The 21,289-nt window shown below is 32.8% G+C and overlaps 1 protein-coding gene across 1 annotated transcript in view; it reads left to right on the top strand.

Annotated features, from left to right (window-relative positions):
- LOC124541059 (filamin-A) overlaps positions 1-21,289 on the top strand; it is a 112,943-nt gene that overhangs the window by 25,768 nt on the left and 65,886 nt on the right. The window contains exons 2-20 of the mRNA XM_047118871.1: positions 3,315-3,606; positions 4,090-4,270; positions 4,815-4,914; positions 6,746-6,888; positions 8,554-8,777; positions 12,017-12,158; positions 13,035-13,198; positions 13,690-13,865; positions 14,101-14,213; positions 14,381-14,562; positions 14,970-15,212; positions 15,291-15,417; positions 15,745-16,165; positions 16,384-16,556; positions 16,634-16,733; positions 16,803-16,962; positions 17,469-17,641; positions 19,711-19,802; positions 20,322-20,498. Of these exons, the coding sequence (XP_046974827.1) occupies positions 3,391-3,606; positions 4,090-4,270; positions 4,815-4,914; positions 6,746-6,888; positions 8,554-8,777; positions 12,017-12,158; positions 13,035-13,198; positions 13,690-13,865; positions 14,101-14,213; positions 14,381-14,562; positions 14,970-15,212; positions 15,291-15,417; positions 15,745-16,165; positions 16,384-16,556; positions 16,634-16,733; positions 16,803-16,962; positions 17,469-17,641; positions 19,711-19,802; positions 20,322-20,498 (3,307 nt within the window). The 5' untranslated portion in view covers positions 3,315-3,390. The remainder of the gene's footprint in view (positions 1-3,314; positions 3,607-4,089; positions 4,271-4,814; positions 4,915-6,745; positions 6,889-8,553; positions 8,778-12,016; positions 12,159-13,034; positions 13,199-13,689; positions 13,866-14,100; positions 14,214-14,380; positions 14,563-14,969; positions 15,213-15,290; positions 15,418-15,744; positions 16,166-16,383; positions 16,557-16,633; positions 16,734-16,802; positions 16,963-17,468; positions 17,642-19,710; positions 19,803-20,321; positions 20,499-21,289) is intronic.

Raw genomic sequence — 21,289 nt, 5'->3', positions numbered from 1 at the left:
TATATAGTACGCAAATATTGGCTCAAATTTTGGTGCAAATGTATGCGCAAACACAGGTGTACTATCTATTCCTTCACTCTCATAATCCAATGGGATGGCAATTCGACACGACTCCAGAGGGTTGAAGGATCAACGGCTTTACATGCTTTCCTTAGTCAAGTCTTAGATGCCACACTTCCAGACTCCAGTCTGTTACAGAAAATGTATCGATAGAATTTGTTTTATCAGCATCTAGGGTTTGAACCCAGGACCAGGGATTCTGCTTCCCTGAATCCTATCACTAGACAATCGAGACAAAATTCGGTCAAAATCGGCTTAAATAAAAGCTATTATAAGCTTATTAGTATGTTTTTAATGGATAATATAGATTATGGATTTAAATATTATAATGGATTAACTGACATATTATAATACGTTACTCGTTTTATTTGCGTTAAAATAAAACTAATCGTATGTGTCATTTTTTCATCAAAAGAAATTAAGTATAAATAGAATATTATTATAGTAAACTTCTTAAATTATTATGGTTATATAACCTTCCAATTGATTCGGTCGTGATGATAATTAGCTACTCAAAAAATATTGTAGTTCACAAATGTTTCCCCAAACTCAAGCGTAGTCTGTACCTACCCGTGACCACGAACGCTGTAAAGTGCTCGAAACGTCGGGATGTCCAAAATAATTAATATACGCGATTAAAATCCGTTATAACTAGTTTTATTTAAATCTGTACCTACTCCCTAATTCGATATGACTACAATTTGACACGGCTGTTTAGGGTGCGAATAATTTCCAAAGATCAAGCTGTCATTACATCTCGACAGAAATACCAATTAACTTTTTACTGATCCGACACAGGGTACCAATACATGACTTAGATATCGTTAGCCGTATAGGCGTATACCAACAAGGAAGTAAGAAATGTAGGAAAAATTATGCGTTTACGATTTAGTTTGTGCTTCATTCTTGTCAAATAAAGTGCTAACCCTTTGTCTACAAGATAAGTACACAGGCAATATAAAGAATTTGATTTTTAGAGAAGCAATTATTAAGTATATTATCATTAATTTCTAAAAGCAATATAAAAATACATTTAAGTGTTAAAACATCTTACACTTTATGAAATACAAAATAAAAAATACATTCGAATTGATAATCTCCTTCTGTTTTGAAGTTGATTAAAATACAAACTCATGTTTGAGTTTGACTACATAAACCAAAAATACATTTAGATTACCTTCTTTTTTATATAGTAGAAATGAGTGTCCGACATATATATATATATATATATATATATATATATATATATATATATATATATTTAATAAATCATTTTAGTTTAATAAAATACATTCGATGTTATGTACGACAGAATTCCTAAAAGTAATAAGATACTCCACAATGTGATTCGCAAGAAATTAAATTCTATTAAAGGGCTCGTACTATATAGAATTTATTTTAAGCGAATATTTTCACGGCTTCGCAATTAGAAAGGAAAGTTACAGAGCCAATATTGATTTCGGCAAAAGTCTTAAAAGAGGCAATTTAAAGAGTGCGGACCCACCTGCTTTGAGTCTATGGGAGTTTTATGTTTCATTTTATATCTTTCGCCTTATTTAACATTCTTAAATTTATTGGACCGCTTTTCATCTATTTTATTGTGTTCGGCGTTTCAAGAGACAGGAGTAGGATGTCTTTTTTATTATTTAATTGGAATATATTTTTATCGAAGCGATCCACAATCGTACCAAGGTGTAAATTAAATTAAATTATAATATATGTAGATATATGCTGTATATAGATATATGTTGGTATAGTTTTATATAAAATTTATTTTATACATGAATCAATTGATAATTAATTTAACTACAAAATGCAATCAACGAAACGAAACAACAGCAAATATCAATAGAATACTTAAAGTAATAACTAGTTAAATTCAGGTTCTCTCGCGAATTTTTCCTTCAAGGCCGAGCACAAGATAAATTATAAACACAAACTAAGCACATGAAAACTTCAGTTGTACTTGCCTGGGCTTGCACTGGTTTTTCACAGAATATAGTCGAATTCCTAGCAACGACAGCCTGAAAAACTATTGAAAAGAAATCTCTATATTTTTACTGACCTGATGGTTTCCGCAATGGGGGTTTGTAATGTCATCATTATTTACTGTACTATTAAGGTATCTTATTGTTAAACCATACTTTGATAGCATTTTTGTTATTACTATCAGATTGGTTATAGATGTTAGTTTAAAACTCATTCCGCTATACCGTTCGAAATTTGAAACTGTTCATCGTCCGCTATGAAAAAAAGCTCGGATGGTATCATCAATCACAAGGCAAGTGACAATACGTCATCAATCTGCTGAAAACTCTTAGCGCCCGCCTCGCTGACATTGACGAGCCGCACGATTCACACATTATCGCAAAGGTCGTTTAAACTATCGACAGCAGGAATTTATTTTCCTTTTAACTATCCATACGTGCGTTATTTCTTAATGAAACATTCCTTATTATAAATAGAATTTCCGATAAGCCTGCGTCGTAGTTTCGTTATTGTTTTCAAGTTTCTGCATTTATAAATGTATTTTGATATTAATGGAGTTGAGAGATAGCCCAGTGGTTAGAACGCGTACCGATGAATGCGGGTTCAAATTCATCACTACTGAATTTTCTATAATTTATCTCGAGTTCAGCGGTGAAGATAAACATCGTGAAGAAATCTGCACGTCTAATTTCAACGAAATTCTGCCACATGTCCACCACCTCGCACTGGAGTGGCGTGTCGCAATATGCTCCTAAACATCTCCTCAAAGAGAGAGGAGGCCTTAGCCCAGCAGTGGAAAATTTACAGGCTGTTATTATAATTATTATCATCATACACATAATAATAATGAATATCTTTCGATATATTGATTATTACATGTACGATTTCTTCATGATTATTCATGAAAATAACCACAAATTTTATTGATTATTCTATACCCTTCATTCCGAACCAGATACAATAAAGAACTATATTAATAAAATATTTATTCCTTTTGATTTTCATTTGTATTATCATACCTACAATTAAATTAATCATAGCTTAATTATGCGCGCTAACATATTAATACTAATTGCTAAACCTCGAAATTGCAGATACTTAGTATGAACTAAATATTCCTTTCTACGTACGAAATACAGAAATATTACAATAACGTTACCGTACACGTTTTGCACCAACGCTATATGAAATTATATTTATAACGTGCGAAACGAGAGAACAGTATAAATCAAATAACATTTATAATATATAATTACTTGTTCCAGATGTCGCAGCCGTGCAGTGTTATTATGACTGAAGTTATAAAAAGGTTTAGTTATTTGTACTGTTAACTGAAGCAACATGGAGGGGGTCAGGGTCACCCACCAGGGTGTAAAGGCCCACACACCTGAGGGATCAGCGGGTCGGATCACTCAAGCCGGTCTCGCAGCAAGGAGTCCAGAAGGAACGGCAGCTAAAGCCATGGCGATCAAGGGTCATGAAGATCTATGGGTCGAAATCCAAGCGAACACATTTAGGAACTGGGTCAATGAGACCTTGAAGCCCATGAATATTAAGGTTAGATGAATATTATCTCACTTTACAAAAGTATTATTTCAACATTAGATACTTACAAAAACAATTGAAAGCAAATAAAAATTCGACGTAGTGTTTGATTTTCAATAACGCGACTAATGGGTATAATTGTGTAAGTTTCTAAACTGTTTAAATAGTTTATTGTGTTTAATTACATTATAGAACAGATAATAAAAACTGGGTTTTACATTGCGAGATGGCACAGTGGATAGAACTCGCGCCTCTTAACTGATGATTGCGGGTTCAAACCCAGACAAGCACTACTGAATATTCATGTGCAAAATTTGTGTTTTTAATTCATCTTGTTCTCGGCAGTGAAGGAAAACACGTGAGGAAACCTGCTTGTGTCAAATTTCATTGAAATTCTGCTACATGTGTATTCCACCAACCCGCATTAGAACAGCGTGGTGGAATATGTTTTACAAGCTGTTGTTGTTAATGTTTACATTGTTTTTTCTTTAACAGGTAATAGACCTGGTGGAAGACTTGAGTGATGGAACGGTGTTGTGCTCTCTGGTGGAAGCTTTGCAGGGTCGAAGGTTAAAGGGCTGGAGTCCGAACCCGACCAATCAGCACCATCGACTTGAAAATGTTACCACCGCATTACAGGCCATCGAAGACGATGGCGTTAAACTTGTTAATATAGGTATTAAACAACATTATTTACTTAAAGTAATAAAAAACAGTTCAATTAAACTTGCTACGGTAACGTGAGTCAGGAATAATCGTGGAAGCGATCGGACGCTGTTTTTGGGCATTTATACAGGAAACAATTTCAATGCAATGAAAACTATATCTTTAAAGGCACAGTACACTAGAGAAAGTTTGGAATTAAATTAATGTAGGTCGTTTTGTACGACACTAGTCCTAGCTTTGAATAACACAAATATTTAAAATTATAGTAAACTGACTGCCATTTTAAGATTAATATGGATATTAGCAAGTTATAACAAATTCTAATTCACATACATATTTACCTTATTGCAACTTCTATTTGCCTTATCTTAAAGAACATTTCAATAAAATGTTTTGGCAATTTTTTTGGCTGTAAAATTTCTCCAAATAGGATAAAATCATTGCTCCTTTCTGTAGTCCAAAAAAGTAACAAATCGTATCGTATCAAATCCAGTATTTAAAAAAAATCATATATATTTGACGATTATGACTGTGAAGTGTATTTTATTTTTCAGGAAACGTGGACATCGTAAACGGAAATTTAAAACTCATTCTGGGACTGATTTGGTCACTGATTGTCCGTTATCAAATTGGCCGAAGCAAATTCCCACCCAGGTAATACGGATAAATTACAATTTTTTTTCTTATCATTTCATAGTATTAACGGTCTCACTGAAAAACACTCCTTCGCATCTGGTTAGTATAAAATTAATTCCTCTCTTTCTGTCTTCAATGATTTGACATTAAAAGAAAGAGCAAAGCTACATTGTTTAACTTACCATTCCTAAACAAAAGTTAAGATTCGGCTTTATCTAAGTCTATCTATAAAAGTCAAATCGTTTTTTTTTTTTTGTAAAATTAATTTACAGACTTAACAAGACCATGCTCTTGTTAAACTTCTGTTAAAACAAAACAATCAAAATTTTGTTTCGTGAAATGAACAGTTTCATTGATGATGGATGAAAAAATGAACAGTTCCAATGAACAGCACCCATTAAATAGAATAACGACTATACAAAAAAAAGTTTGCTCTTCGATCTAAATGTGTTGATATATTCTAAATGATAAATCACAAATTTGTTCTTGTATTATGAAATTATGTGAATGATACTTCAATAGAAAAAATATGGATATCACATTACGTAAACCATAACCATTTCTTAATTTATAAATTTTGGATCAAGGATCTCTAACAACTATTGTAAATTTGACATGAATAACTACCCTTTTTTGCCGTTTATTCTGGTTAGAATCTTCATTCCGAACCGGTGGTAGCTTCAATGAATATAGTTTACTTAATGATGATTCAAAAGTGCTTGTACTTAAATAAAGTAATTTGGCTACTGTTCGCCTTAAAAGTTACAACGTTCGTGTTAATTTACTATTGTTAGTTATTTTACTGTTTTAAAATCGCCTTATCTGTTGCAATGATCAATATAGGATAGTAGAAACAGAGAGCTGTTATAATAGATAACTGTTTTTAGCAGCCCCACGCTACTGCGCCGGCGCAGTGCGAGACTGGGCAATTAGCGCGGCTCGCTTGCGCGGGCGCAAACAGCCAGCGATTGCATTACATCCTAATACACCTTATATGTAAACTTTCATCACATTTTTGCTATTGCTAAACCAATCGATAACGTTTGTGGCTCACACTTATGTTCCAAACGGGGCTATGATATTTTAACGCTGTATTTTTCTTATAACATATAAATATGAACAATATTTGTAGAGTTTAATTGTAAAGGAATATGTCAGCCCGCGGCTGCGCGCATTTTAGAGGGTTATTTGTCATGTGATAGACAAAAAAATTCGTTCGTAAAAGAGCGACAAACAGACAGACAGGCAGAGTTTCTTTCACATTTACAATATTAGTATCTAAGATAGTATAGATTACACGTTGTTTCTAAATTTACTAGGTTCGTTTGTAACACAATAAATTTATATAGAATATAGAAGTTATATTTTTACTATTACTACTGAATTAATTTAATTTAATTTTTCTCACGAGTCATGATTAAGACCAATTTTCATTTGATATATGAAGTACGTTTATATAGTATTCATTGCACTATTCTCTGTTGAGAGGCCACCGCGTCCGATGTCTGAAGGACATTTTTTTTAATACGGCTTAATGTTTCTTTGATTCTATTTTATTTTGAATTTTCTTTGAAAATTTTGGATTCAATTTCAATATTTACCCACTCAACAATTCCTCCAAAAGTCAGTACTCTTTAATACGGTTAATTAGAAGGGTAAGTGAATCAATAAAATACGAATGCGTCAGACCTGGATGAAAATCTGCTACTTACATATATCCACCAAATTGGTGGAATAACCTACGAGGTGGAATAAGTCCTTAATCGTGTTTATAAAGAGGTCTAAGCTGACCATAGTGTTACTATTCGTAGTGTGTAAAAACTTATCTAAATGGTTTTATTTATTGCAGAAAACTTATGCTGTCATGGCTCCAGGCAGCGCTACCAGAATGCCGTGTTGGTAACCTCACGACCGACTGGAACAGCGGAGTTCTACTATCAGCTCTGGTCGACTTCTGCAAGCCTGGTACCTTCCCACATTGGAAGGAACTTAGTTAGTATTCATTTATTCTTTGACCGACGAAAAAGGCAATTTTCAGTCTTAAATTAAATTTAAAATTAAGGAATAGATGTCGTGATTCTTACAAAAGACCTTTACGAATATTAAAGTATGAAAATTTGGTTTCTATTTTCCTTGAAACGAAATTAGTAAAATTTTACTTAAAATAATACAGATGATGTATCTCGTGGTGAATTAATTGGTCTCTCCATAAATGCTTTTCAATCTAACGTCAGAAGATGATTGATAATTTTTCTCTATCGCTTCTATTTTATCATCCCTTCTGTTCTTTTATGCCTTTCATAAGCCTTATTGATTATTCAGTAGAGCTTAAGGTGTATCACATCTTATATATTAATAGCGTAAGCCGATTTTTGTCCCAGTGACGATGGAACGATGCCTACATATAAAAATAGGTTATAGTCTCACATTGAAGAGCTTTAATGCAATTTACTAAATGGTTACGATTTAACAAAGTATTAGTTTTAAAAACCAGAAAAAAACCTGGCCGGTTAGAGAGCGATACTGCAATATAGGGAAAAAATAAATAAAAAGTAGACGTTCCAAATAATTACTGATACTATTAATTATTAAAAATTTCTATTTCAAAGGGGTTTTACACTTTTGGCGCCAAATATAGATGATTGATTTACTTATATTTTAATAGTAATAAAATTGATTTCTTGATTTATAATGTTTAGTTTTTTTGTTTAACATAAATAATTTAATTTAAATTCTAAATAGGTATATAATTTTTCATCGTTCGTTTTTTATGTGCTCCTGAATTTTTTATTTGATTCAGATGAAAGTTTGACACAAAGATAGTTGTCAGTCTGTCAAAATAGAATAACAGGCGCTCTAGTTGTAATTCTTTAAAATATTTATTTAAAGGACATTATTTAATAAAAACAATTACAATTTTATATACAAATAAAATAACATCATTGTATATTTTAAACATTAAGCCGAACGTTGTGATTCAGAGTAACTAACCTACACGCCCTCATTTGGGTAACACAACATCATTTGATTTAAAGCGATGATTAATACGATGATGCGATGACGATTTTTCATATTGTCTGTTAAAAAAACAGTTGTTTTTTTTAAGTTATAGGTTGGTGGACGAGCATATGGGCCACCTGATGGTAAGTGGTCACCATCACCCATAGACAATGACGCTGTAACAAATATTAACTATTCCTTACATCGTCAATGTGCCACCAACCTTGGGAACTAAGATGTTATGTCCCTTGTGCCTGTAGTTACACTGGCTCACTCACCCTTCAAACCGGAACACAACATTACTGGTTACTGTTATTTGGCGGTAGAATAACTGATGAGTGGGTGGTACCTACCCAGACGGGCTTGCACAAAGCCCTACCACCAAGTAAATAAATAAGTAAATGTGACAAGAACTATTGAATTCGTACTTCTTGATTGCTAAAGAACATGAAAATCGAATTGTTTTTTTTTTTAGAGAAACAGAGTAGCTACTGATTTTCTTATCAGATTTTTTCGCTGTAATCTATATTTTATACTGGACGCAGATGCTGGTGGTTAGGGCCTCTACATGATTTAAAAATTATTTGAAACAATAAATGTATAAATTTAAAATCATTTACTGGAAATTTACCCTTAACGTATTAATATTATTTACAGATCGCCATGAAGCTATAGAAAATTGTAGACGAGCTATGAAGTTAGCTCACCGAGAGCTTGATGTACCCATGGTGCTGGAACCTGACTACTTAGCGTCGCCTTGGCTTGACGAGCTCTCCGGCATGACATATCTGTCCTACTTCATGAAACCAGATGCCGCAGGAGTTAAATCAACTTTGGAATGGGTTAACTCTCGCCTAGAAAGACCCATTACGAACTTTACGGTACGCTTTTTTTATAAATAATGAGTAATAGATTGTATACAATATCATCAAAATTTGTGATTGGAATGCCGTGACTTATGAAGGATACCTGTGAATAGATATTAGGCATATATTAGGTTTATAGAGTAGTTATTTTTAATCTTTATTGATATTGTAAATGTGAAAATTTGTCTGCCTATTTATCACCCTTATACGATCACACCGCTGAACTGAATTTGATTTAAATTTGATATGAAGCAAACTTGAACTATAAGAAAGGATAGGCTACTTTTTTGCCCAATACGTGACAACAAACATCCTAAAACGCAAGACAAACCGCGGGCGACTACTGGTTTTTTAATAATAAATTAAAATATAAAAATAAATACTAAATGTATAATTTGATGACATTTGTATTGACCAAAAAAATAAATGGAAACTTAAAATATCGTAACAACAATCTAATAAACAGATATGTTACATCCATACTAAACAACAGAAAAAAGTGTGCCACGCCGGGGACCGTTTATTTTAGTTTATTTTTACATTTCGTTAAAAGTAAAAAGGATAGTTTGATAAAAACAATAAGTAAAAGGGATAACTAGATGTTTTAATTACGCAAAACGTATTACTACGTAATAATGATGTATTATAACGTATTACTATGTAAAACGACTAAAGGCAAACGTCCCAATTAAGACGTTTTCTAGACTTCACTTTTTGCGCGTTAATAACATATCTGTTTATTAAAACATCATTGCGTAATGAATTTGGATTTTATAATGTTAAAAAATGCACCTTTAAGTTGAACAAAAACACCGACTTTAGTGTGATTGTTTGGAGTAGTTCGAAGCTGATCCACAATACTTTTAAGATATATTTGTTACTACCGGTGAAACTTGTGTCCTAAGTATTTTATTTCTTCTAAGTCAAAACAACAATCTAAAGAATGGAAAAGATCGGGTCCACCATTCCCAAGAAGCCAATATAATTTTGTACGTAAACAAATTGATCAGTATTATGGGATACTAATTATTACTATGATCGATTTCAAACGAAACTTTAATTAATTCTGTGCAAACTTTAATTTCAGTGACTAATGAAAATGAAATTAAGAAAATTAACCAAAAGTGTTTCATTTCATTAAAGTAATACATGAACGTAGAGTTTTTGGTAAACTATGAATGAAATTCCTAAATCTATATTCACTTTTTTTTTATTTGGCATAAAGATAGTTGTTTTACACTTTCTTTCATTAAAAAAAAAATAAGAAATTGCTGTTTTCGATGTATATTTTGAAGGTCTTTATTTTATACAGAGAATAAAACATATATATTTATATCTTATTTAACTATAAATATAGAATAAGTGTATTGAGAGTACAATTGCAGTGTTCATTATAAAATTCAAGTACGAACAATTCTATACAATGTCGTCATCATCATCCTTCCCTTATCCCAATTATTTGGGTTCAGCGCATTTCTTCTTCCATATTTATTTTTCTGACGTCATCTCACAAGTAACATTCCTCACAATACACAATACACTATAGGTAACAGTATATTGTTATAATACTCTATACACTATCGTAATATTCCGAAAAACAATCGAGTTCCAGTCATTAAATTATTTTAAAGGTTATAAATATGGAAGTTAGTTTTATCGTTTATTTTACTTTAACGCCTCAAGTCTCAACGTCTTAACGACTGGTCGTGAAATTCGACATCCAGATACTTCGAGAAACGGACACGAGCTTAAGTTTGTGTTACTTAAGAAGTATTATTTATTTATTTTGCGACCGTTGTGTGACACCTAAAGATCAGCCAAGATATCCAAATGGCTAAGATATAAATATGCTCTTTCTTTAGTTTTCCAACAAACCGTATTGCTTTGGACCGTATATGTCCATTTAGTAACTTTGATCTTATATTTTTATTACTTGTTATTTCTATACGAACTATATACATACATATTTGTTTAAAAAGAAAAAAAAACACGTCCAAGAATACAATTTATCGTCACTAGGAGAAAAGTCAGCGCAGACGTAGCAGTCTCTTTAACCGACTTCAAAAAGGAGAAGCTTCTCAAATCGATTGTATTTTTTATGTTTTTTTTTTTTTTTAATTTGTATCTTCGACAGGATCGCCAGGATGATAGGAAAAAAATATGAAATAATTTTATTGATATTATATGTTCGGTATTATATTACGTGTGGCAATTTTTAAATTTATGAAACATATGTAATCATTGAACGTTTCATAAGATTCATATATGGCAAATTAAAGAGCGTGTTAAATATGAAAAAAGTCTTACAGTTTCGTTAATATACATATAAAATACCTTTACGCAAGTTTGTTTAAATTGTATCTTATATGTTTTTATAAGATAGGAAAAAAAACATACTCGTGAACACTTTTCAAATACCAAGCTAACAGGAAACTTAAGATGTGAGCTAATAAGAGCTGAACATAAATATACGAGCTGTTATGCAACACAAGTGATACGTAAGCTGTTGTACGTTGTGTCGAATGATAACATAATGTGATATCTGTTTTTGTTCGTCGAACAAAAGCACTTCGGCAAGATAAGCAACATACATCGTAAATAATAACGGACTACTTATAAACTTTTGGCTTAATTCTGTTCGCGGTAGTTAATTGTGTCACTTTCTGAGACGACAATGAACAATGCGCTTACAATACAAATACGAAAATTGCGATAATTAAAAGTAATAATCAATTAGTAAAGTTATAACATAAGTGCACTTTTTATTTCAAATATTTTTACATAACCTACAAAAGTGCACGAACACAAAAATATAAATATTTCGGAAACCGTTTAACAACAAACTTTTTATAGTAACTTTTTAAATATAAAAGTAAGAAATGCTTTTATAAAACTAAACAAAAATCTTTTTACTGTCACGATGAATTTGAAATTTCTAAAAAGAAGATAAGGAATGAGCAAGATTCATTACCATTCATTTAACATACTTGTAACGTACCATTACTGATACTGATACATGTAAAAACCTATAATTATATATAGACGTAGTTTAGACTGTTACTTTAAAAAACAAAGTGTACTGATTTTTTAAACGACTTCAAAAAAGGAGGAGGTACTTAATTCGACTTTATTTTTTATGTTTGTTACCACAAAACTTTCGACGCAGTTAACCGATTTTAATGATTTCTTTATTATTTTCTAATAACAGATTCATATTCTAATATTATTAATATGTAACTATTATACGTTTTCAGACTGATTGGAATGATGGCCGTGTTGCCAATGAGCTGGTAAGATCAATGGGTGGTCCGGCACCACCACCGAGCAGACTTCGACGAGACCCAGCACGATGGGAAGAGAATTGCCAAATGGCTATCGATGCTGGAAAAAAATTAGGTATGAATAATCCAACAATAGCTTATAAGGTTTAACATAATAATTTATTATTACTTGGTAACGTCGTATACCGTTTAATTAAGATTTTATTTCATTGATTGATATCATACACATTAATGATGGTCCAGTGGATAGAAGACGTGCCTCTTAACCGATGATTACGAGTTCAAAGCCAGGCTAACACCTCTGAATTATCATGTGCTTAATATGTATTTAAATTAAGCCCGTGCATTAGCGGTAAAGAAACATCGCAAGGAAACCACCATGTTTAATTTCAATGAAAGCATATCAGAGCATACAAAAAATAAAACAGGATAAAATAATTAATTTATTACTGATAATTACATCGATATTTCAAATGTATAAAAATTGCAAAATAATGGAAAAGGTTTATCATGGTATATTTATTTAGATTGTATTAAATAGTAATTAAAAAGAATAAGCTTTAATTTGACTAAAAGCCAGGCTGTATATGATCTATTTGTATTCACAGCATATTATTCAGAATTCATGGAAATAATCTGTATAAATAGAAACATTGCAGAAATGTTGCAAAACGTACATTTAGTGGTTTATTTTCCCAAGTGAGCAGTTTATATTTAGATCAAAGGGTCGTATCAACAAGCAGTAATATTATGTTTGGTGCCCACAGTGTATGCTCAACTATTTTTAAAGCAATATATTATATTTGCCATATTATCGAATGCAATAATTATCATTGATCAAATGAAACTTAATTGGTTGAAATATATTATCATAAATAAAAGCTTTAATTAAAATTTAATGATCGTTAAACAATATGGTCGCCGAAATGTATTGTGCGTTGTAACAATGAGCTTGGGTAATTTTTGGTAACGTGTAACCGTATTTTTTTAGGTGTGCAGCCTGTCTTATCGGCTAAAGATATGAGTCAAAGTGATGTGGAGCACTTGGGTGTAATGGCCTGGGCCACGCAGTTCCGAAATGTCCCACCCCGTCCACCAATCCACGACATGTTGCGAGTCGCTCTTGATTCCACTTCTGGGAGAGTTGGAGAACCAGTAAGCTTTTAATCATTACATTCTTAGAGTAAATTCCTAACATACGAACTCATACAAGCATCTCCAGTCGACTTACAAGCCATTGTTCAGCAAAGTTCTACTTATCTCTATATCATAACAATAAATTTAAATAGCAATATGACTTTAATATATACACTTGAACTTAAACGCTGATTATACTTTTGTTATTTTACCAGAGGTTTTGACATAGTTTCATCGACCTTTTTCACGAGTTGACTATATTATATTAGTAGATACTAGCGATCCAACCCGGCTTAGCACGGTTGCAATGCTGATATTAAAAACCTCTAAAATTATCAGTGTTTGTCTACTATATTATGCATGTATTATGAATATAAACCTTCCTCTTGAACCAACCTGTCTATTAAAGATACCATTAAATTAAGTTTAACGTTATTCCGGCTAATTGTTTCATATATTTTACAAAGATCAACCTGTTATTATATTTTAAAATTATTATTTACTTTCAGACTTACATCAAAGTAGAAAGTATAACGAACGAATTATCGATATCAGAAGTAAAAGTGTCAATACTTAATCCGTTAGAACAAGAATCTAGACTAAAGTTGGACTCAAAAGGTGCAGGCGAATTCGTCCCTGAACACGCAGGCATGCATGAAATTATACTTACCGTGGATGACATCAGGTAATATTCTTATATGAGCATATCACTGTCAAATGACGTCACAGACGATTTAACCTGAGGAACAATCACTGTAATTACTTGTTCATCGATACAGTCTTGAATATTATAGTGTTATTGTAATGATTGGTATTCAGTGCTAACAATCAAACATATACAGCTCAGATGTATTGCTATTTTATAAATAGTCTATGACATTATCTGTGTTTAAACGTGCTGATTTTTTTTTAATTTTTAGAGTCGATGGAAGATATTTCTTCAGAGTTTTACCTAGATTAGTTTCGGTTCCGCCGCCGGGAATGGCGCCTTGTGCAGCTGGAAGCATCGTTGAAGTGCTTGTCAGCGCTACAGGTTACTAAATTATTTTATAAATGGCAATTTTTAATAAAATTAAATAACTAATATATTTTTTTTATTCCTCATATCTATACTTAATGTATCAACATCATATTTATTACATTTTTATTAAATAAGGCTATAGAGACACTATCAAATGCCATTTTTTAACCTATTGTCAGGGGCACCACGTCGAGAAGACATAGACGTTACTGCCCATTCTCCGAGTGGTCGTGCCGTGCCCCTGAGGCCAAGACACCCACCGCCATCAGCTCCAGGAACAACAGCTTCAAGTGCCACATTTCAACCGGATGAAGCTGGTGTCTGGACAATTGCTATAACTTACAAAGGAGAACACATTCAGGTTTTATGTTAAAATATTTTTAAAAATTTTTAGTTTTATTTTAACAATAATTTAACGTTCTTTATTATTGTTAATTTTATATCTTGGGTCATTCTAATAATTAAAATTTCGTATATATTCTATTCCAAACACAAGCCAAATAAACAGAAATTAGACGCGTTATTATTAGTCGAAAGCTTGAAATTGAATACCCTATGGTTTAATTTACGGATTTGTAGAAAAATTGCGTTTTACACGTCGTTGTATCTGTTATATGAACTTTGGAAGTAAAATCACATGTCTAAAGTTGTGTTTTTGTAATTTTAAACCCTAAAATCAAGCTATCATTTGCGTTAAATTCAAAAACTTATTTGAATTATTGTGTTGCTTCATTGATAAAAAAAATAAAAAAAATTATGACTTTCCAGGGAGGTCCATTCACTTGTGAAGTGTTCGATCCAGCTGGTGTTCACCTGAGCCCAGGGGCATTGGAAGGAGCGGAACCTCTTAAGCCACACTCGTTTGAACTGGACACAAGTCAATGCGGTGTCAAGGGAGATTTGCAATTAGACATTGTTCACGATAAAAGAAGTGTCATGTGTGCGTTGGAGAAATTATCTCCAACGAAGTATCGTGCAACATTTATGCCCAAAGCGGCCGGAAAACATAGAGTGGGTTTTTAAACATAAAATGTCTATTTACGAATTACCGTTTTATTTTTAATTTATTATCATTTGTTTTTATTACAGTTGTACATTTATTTTAACGGATATGATGTTCACGGATCTCCCCACGTATTCAGGGTCGGGTCACGTTCCAAGAAACATCGCGACAGTGCGAGCCCATCACCAGCTTATGCACGGATATCTAGTCCAGGTAAAATAATAATATCTTTAAAAAATTGCCATTACTGGCCCGTCCTCTAGAACATTGAAATTGATAGCTTCTAAAAATTTATGGAACTAAAGGAAAAATAAATAAATATAAAACAAAAAAATGAATTTTACTGTAATAAATATATGGTATATAATATACGTAGCACGCCAATAATGGCACGCCATGACGGCATAATCCACGCCGTTTATCGTCACGGTATATGTCGTTTAGTCGATCATATCCCCCAGGGCGCGCCATGAAATGTTTCAAATCATATTTTTTAGCGAATGCTGTTAACAGTACTTTAACTTCTATTATTTTTTTCAGTAACTAGATTGAGATCAGAGAGCCCGCATAGTAACTTAAATTTATACGAAACGAATACAAAGCACAGTTCGAGTTCAATAGATCGCCGTGAAGAGAAACGAAATTCAACGGATTATTACAAATCTTCGTTTGGTTCGGATATAAAAGAAAAAGCTTACGATGTTACCGATTCGTATTCCAATCCGAGATTAAATAAACGAGATAGTTATAACACGACATACGATACAGAGAATTCTCGGAATAGAACGGCTAGTCCAATAACATCGAAACATTTAGGCAACGGATCACGGCTCGATTTTGCTAGGTCGAGCAGCCCATATAGAGCTAGCAGCCCATACCGGGCTACAAGCCCGATCGGTCGGACGAGCCCGCTAACGAGGAAAGATAGTCCTTTGAACAGAACGGCCAGTCCAATTAATCGGTAGGTGATATTCAAAATATACGAGCACTATACACAACACTTCGAAACGATAATTGGCGTTAATAATTAACTTGGTACGAACTCAAGTACAACAGTTTAATAGTCTTGATCCTTGTTTAAACATACGGTGTCAATTGTAAACAATTATGTCAAGTGGAAATATAAATGTGTTCATTATCATTATTTTCATATTATAAAAACACACATTTATGTTGCAGAGTTAACAGTCCCACCGATCGATACAGCCCGGTGACAACGACGAAGCGAGTGGTGGAAAAGCGGTCAAACTATAAAATTTACAGCTCATACAGCGGGTCACAAGACAATCTTGACCAGAGCAGTCCATTGTCCTCGTTAGAAACGGATAGAGTTAAAAGATATGGAAGTCCGAGTAAGCTGAAAAGCGACAAAAATAAAACATATATTAATAATAAAAACAATGTTATTTTAATTTAAATATTTTGACAGGTACAGCTGATACAGGAGATCCGGGTGGGAAGCCGTATCGTCAAAGAAACGACTCTTGGGATACAGTCGAAACGACTAGAAAAATGTTTAGCAATAATAGGTAAGTGTACACTCGCGTTGATGTTTGAAACGAAAAACTGACGTTTTCACAATAAAACATTTATTTCAGCCTTGATGCAACTACCGATCGGCACGGACAAAGCACCCTGGATCGTGAAACGCAGCGTAACACACAGCTAAACAAGTTTAGCGACTACTCGCGCGACTCCTTCAACCGACACCTCGATCGGTTGGTCGACGAGCGTGATTCGGACACCTACACGAGTCGTGTAAGTATGCTCTATTTTTATAGAAACGTGAAGAGGACTCTGATCTGTAAATTAGTGTACTTTTGGACATATGTGTTTTTTATAGTCCAGGTACTGAAATCCACTAAAAGAGGTTTTATTTAAGCCCCCAATGATAAATAAGATTCAATGTGTGTTATCGGATTGAAAAGCTTATGTTGGCATTAACGTTTTAAAGTATTATATATAATTGGACTTAATAATACAAAAATAATGCAGACATTTCTTGTATATCACACCCATGTACCAAAAATAATGAACATTATGTATAGTTGTGCCCAAATTTCTAGGAAGAATGACCCATTGTCAGTACAGGCACAATATCCCAATCCATCACTTTTTACAATATCAACGTTTTTGCCAACAGAAGTTACCGCATAGTACGCGATGACATATCCGACACTGTGTATCTATGTTCCTATTTTAAATAATAATAAAATTTATATTATTTTAAATATAAGAAATGTATATATTTTGATTTTATACAGCAAGAAATCACGAAACGTGAAGTTCGAGAAAGTTCGTACGTGGTCCGAGACTCTTCCTACAGCAGTGTGGAGGAGAAACACCAACAACAGCAGTCTTTTTTATCCAATAGGCCCCCCCGCGACCCAACCGGGGGGGCCCGCACTGAAACGGATGCAGCGCATTCTCGTTTCAGGTAACATTTACAAGAGACAACAGCAATACTAACAGTATCAATTCCATCTCCCCATATATATTAGATTTCCATCCATTAAATTCATTGGAATCGCAATAAATTGTGTTATTAATAAATAATTTCAAATCAAATCAAAATATACTTTATTCAAGTAATCTTTTACAAGCACTTAGAAGCGTCATTTAACAACTATTTTAAGTGAACCTCCCACCTGTTCGGAAAGTAGATTGTACCAAGAAGAACAAACATGAAACTCAGTAGTTACTTTTATTCAACATTTAAAAATGTTAGTTAATTACAGTTATACATGTATGTAGATAATTTATCCGGCCTGGAAGTGTATAAGTAGGTATTTTGAAGAATACGTAATATTAAAAACATTTGCTTATACATAAAGTTTATCGGTATGTGGTAAACTTTTTCTTTAAGGGAACCAAAATTACAAAGGGAGCCGCAACGCCGCAAAGTTTTACAAAAAAATGTATATTAAGCCGGAAATTTACGACACAGTATTGTTCACGACGCTGTTCCAAACTATTTCAACATACGAGTATATCGTCATGGCATTCATAATGTAAAGTTATGATAACGATATACGGTTTCCAAATTCATATTCCACGACCAAATTTTAGGAAGTTGATTTTTTTTTAATAAATAAATAAATATTAGACAACATCACATACATTAATCTGATCCCAATCGAAGTAGCTAAAGGACTTATGTCAGAAAATCAGAAGTAACAACGGTACCACGAACACACAGACCCAAGACAACGTAGAAAACTAATGAACTTTTTCTACATCGACTCGGCCAGGAATCGAACCCTGGACCTCGTAGTGGCGTACCCATAAAGACCGGTGTACACACTACTCGACCACGGAGGTCGTCTTGATTGACAACAAAATATAAATTGACAGAAAAAAAATAAAGCGATATAAATTTTGTATATATAATTAGAAATATTAAACAGATACTTTATTATGTTTTCTAGCCAATTTGTTTAGAATAACTAAACAAAGAACGTGGCATCTCGTAGAATAATTTTATTTGCTTTGTCTTTATAAATAAATAGAGACTGATGTGGGATTGAAACGAACGAACGAAAGCCAGAAATAAAATAAGAAGTCCATAAAGAAAATATAAAGCACTTGAACGAACGAACGAGATCTCGATGTTATAAATTCTGCATTCCTTACCTGCTTGGGGTTGTAGATCCCTTATTGGTCTGCTTTGAAATAGATGTTATTTATTTCTTTATTTGGCTCTTATTGTTAGAGCAGGACGACTATATGTTTAATGTTTTTGTATTTCTAAGACTATTATATGAAAAACAAAAATATATTCGTCATTTAAAAACATCAATAATAAATCTTTATTCTATAAATATGGAATTATTTTACGCTTTGTTGGTTAAAAAGCCAGCAGAAAGATGGTTAACAGTTAAATTAATGTTCGTCAATCTAAAAAACCGTAACCTAATGAATTCCCCTAGTATCGGTAAAGGGCATTAATTATGTAACATACAAATAACTATAAGGTCGTATACTGAGGTCTTATGTTCAAACACCAAAAAAATCACAACAATAGTCAAAAGTTTAACATAGAACTTCTTCAACTCTTTCCGGTCGTATCAAATAAGCCATCCCATCGGATTATGAGAGGGATTATAGAATGCACCTGTGTTTGGGCACGAATTTGTGCACTATAATATCTTGCGTAGTTTAAGAACCTTGCCTCAATTGGTTATACATCAAAGATTTAAATTTAATAATTTAAATATTCTACCTGTTAATATTAGGCTAATATCTGTGATATAATTGCTTTTTTTACCTGAAACAGTTAACAAGGTACGATACAGTACAATACAAATATTTTACCAAAAAAATAAGAATTAATCACCGACCGAAATTTAAGCCGAATCATCTGAAATAAGTCCGTTTCGATTGCTGACGTAAACGCTGTAGGTACGGGTATCAATCGGAATGAAATATTTCTGTTTTCCTGCAGTAAAGCTTCCAACTCTGAAGTACTTTCAAGTTAAGTGTCTACGTAAAACTTTTTTTTTACAGACCAATTCAAAGGGATAACATTAGAGGTGCAAGAGGAATAGTTATTAAGCCTACTTACAAGGGAATAGTCGGTCAACCAGTGGAATTTATCGGTAAGTAATTGCGAAGGTCAATATTTTTTTCTAAATTAATAGCAAAATTATAAGGAAGGAAATTATGACAAAAGAGGTTCTATATTATAGAACATTTTTTTAGTTTCTTACTAATATTATAAGTGCGAAAGTTTGTGACGATGAATGTAAATATTTTTGTTACTCTTTCACGTAAATATACAAAATGGATTTGAAAGAAATTTTACAGTAATAAAGTTTATATAACTGAATAACACATAGGCTACAATTTGTAATTATTTTATATAATTTGAACACAATACAACGATATATACACCCGTGCGCAGCTTGGGCGTGTTCCTAGTATTTTATAAATAGAATGTAATTAGGATCGTAAGAGATTTTACGTCACAAGCCTCGAAATTTTGATTAACTTCAGGAGCAAAATGGAATTCGCAAACAAACTTGAAAGTGAAACTGCATCACTTAACATTTTTTTTTAAATTTGTATTAGAAAAGGTTAGTAAAATCAAGATATTACTTAAATATATTATCTTGTAGTGGATGCAAGTTCAGCCGGTCCTGGTCAACTTGAACTCGAAGTCTCCGGCGGTAATGGAACTTTAGTGGCGAGCTCGGTCCGACCGCTCGGCGGGCACAAATACATAGCTGCGTTCACGCCTCGACTACTCCGGCCGCACTCGGTCCGGGTCACTTTTAACGATCAACACGTACCTGGTGAGTTTATTTCAATGTTTTTTATTAGATTGCATTATAGCAGGTACTCCAAAACAATTATTAAATCTATGAGGAAAGGAACCCGGCAAATATGTGAATGACGTTTAAACAAGCTTTGGTCATTTGGTCGGTAATCATTTTAGAACCGACTTGACGGTATTTAAAGCGTTATAAAACTGTTAGTTATTATAGACTGAAAATTGAATTACATAAAATGTTTACTATTTTTGTCATTAAGTATAAGTAAAATAATTCTGTTAATTTAAAATATACTATCATTTAAAATGTACTTAACAGCCAACTCTAAAAACGCGCGCGATTTTAGTCAAATCAAATAGCACGCGCACTCATTGGTCAAATCAAATAGCACGCGCGCTCATTGGTCAAATCAAATAGCGCGCGATTCCTCGACTTCCTTTTACACGCTTCCGTCCCTTTTCACAAAATCACTCCCACAGATTGCAAGAGAGTTACACCTCAATCAGAATTGATTTATATTTTATATTTAAATTGTTGTTGTTGTAAATCTCATTTTTGTACACAAATTACCACACAAGCAGTATATAAGACAATGAAAGTGTTCAAAGACGGACTTATCCCAATAAGAGATCTCTTCCAGCACGTTACACTAAAGAAAGCATAAATAATACTGTAAGATAAAAAACATAGATACATGCATGGCAAAATACACATTTGATTGTATGTAATTACCACCTATAAAATGAAAAGAGAATATAATTGCTACGTTTTACATAATTTTAGATTACACACATTCTTCCTACAAATATAAG

The sequence above is a fragment of the Vanessa cardui genome, chromosome 2, assembly GCF_905220365.1.
Source record: "Vanessa cardui chromosome 2, ilVanCard2.1, whole genome shotgun sequence".
NCBI lineage: Eukaryota > Metazoa > Arthropoda > Insecta > Lepidoptera > Nymphalidae > Vanessa > Vanessa cardui.
Note: the sequence above shows the minus strand (reverse complement) of the source record. Positions and strands in the feature narration are given on the sequence as shown.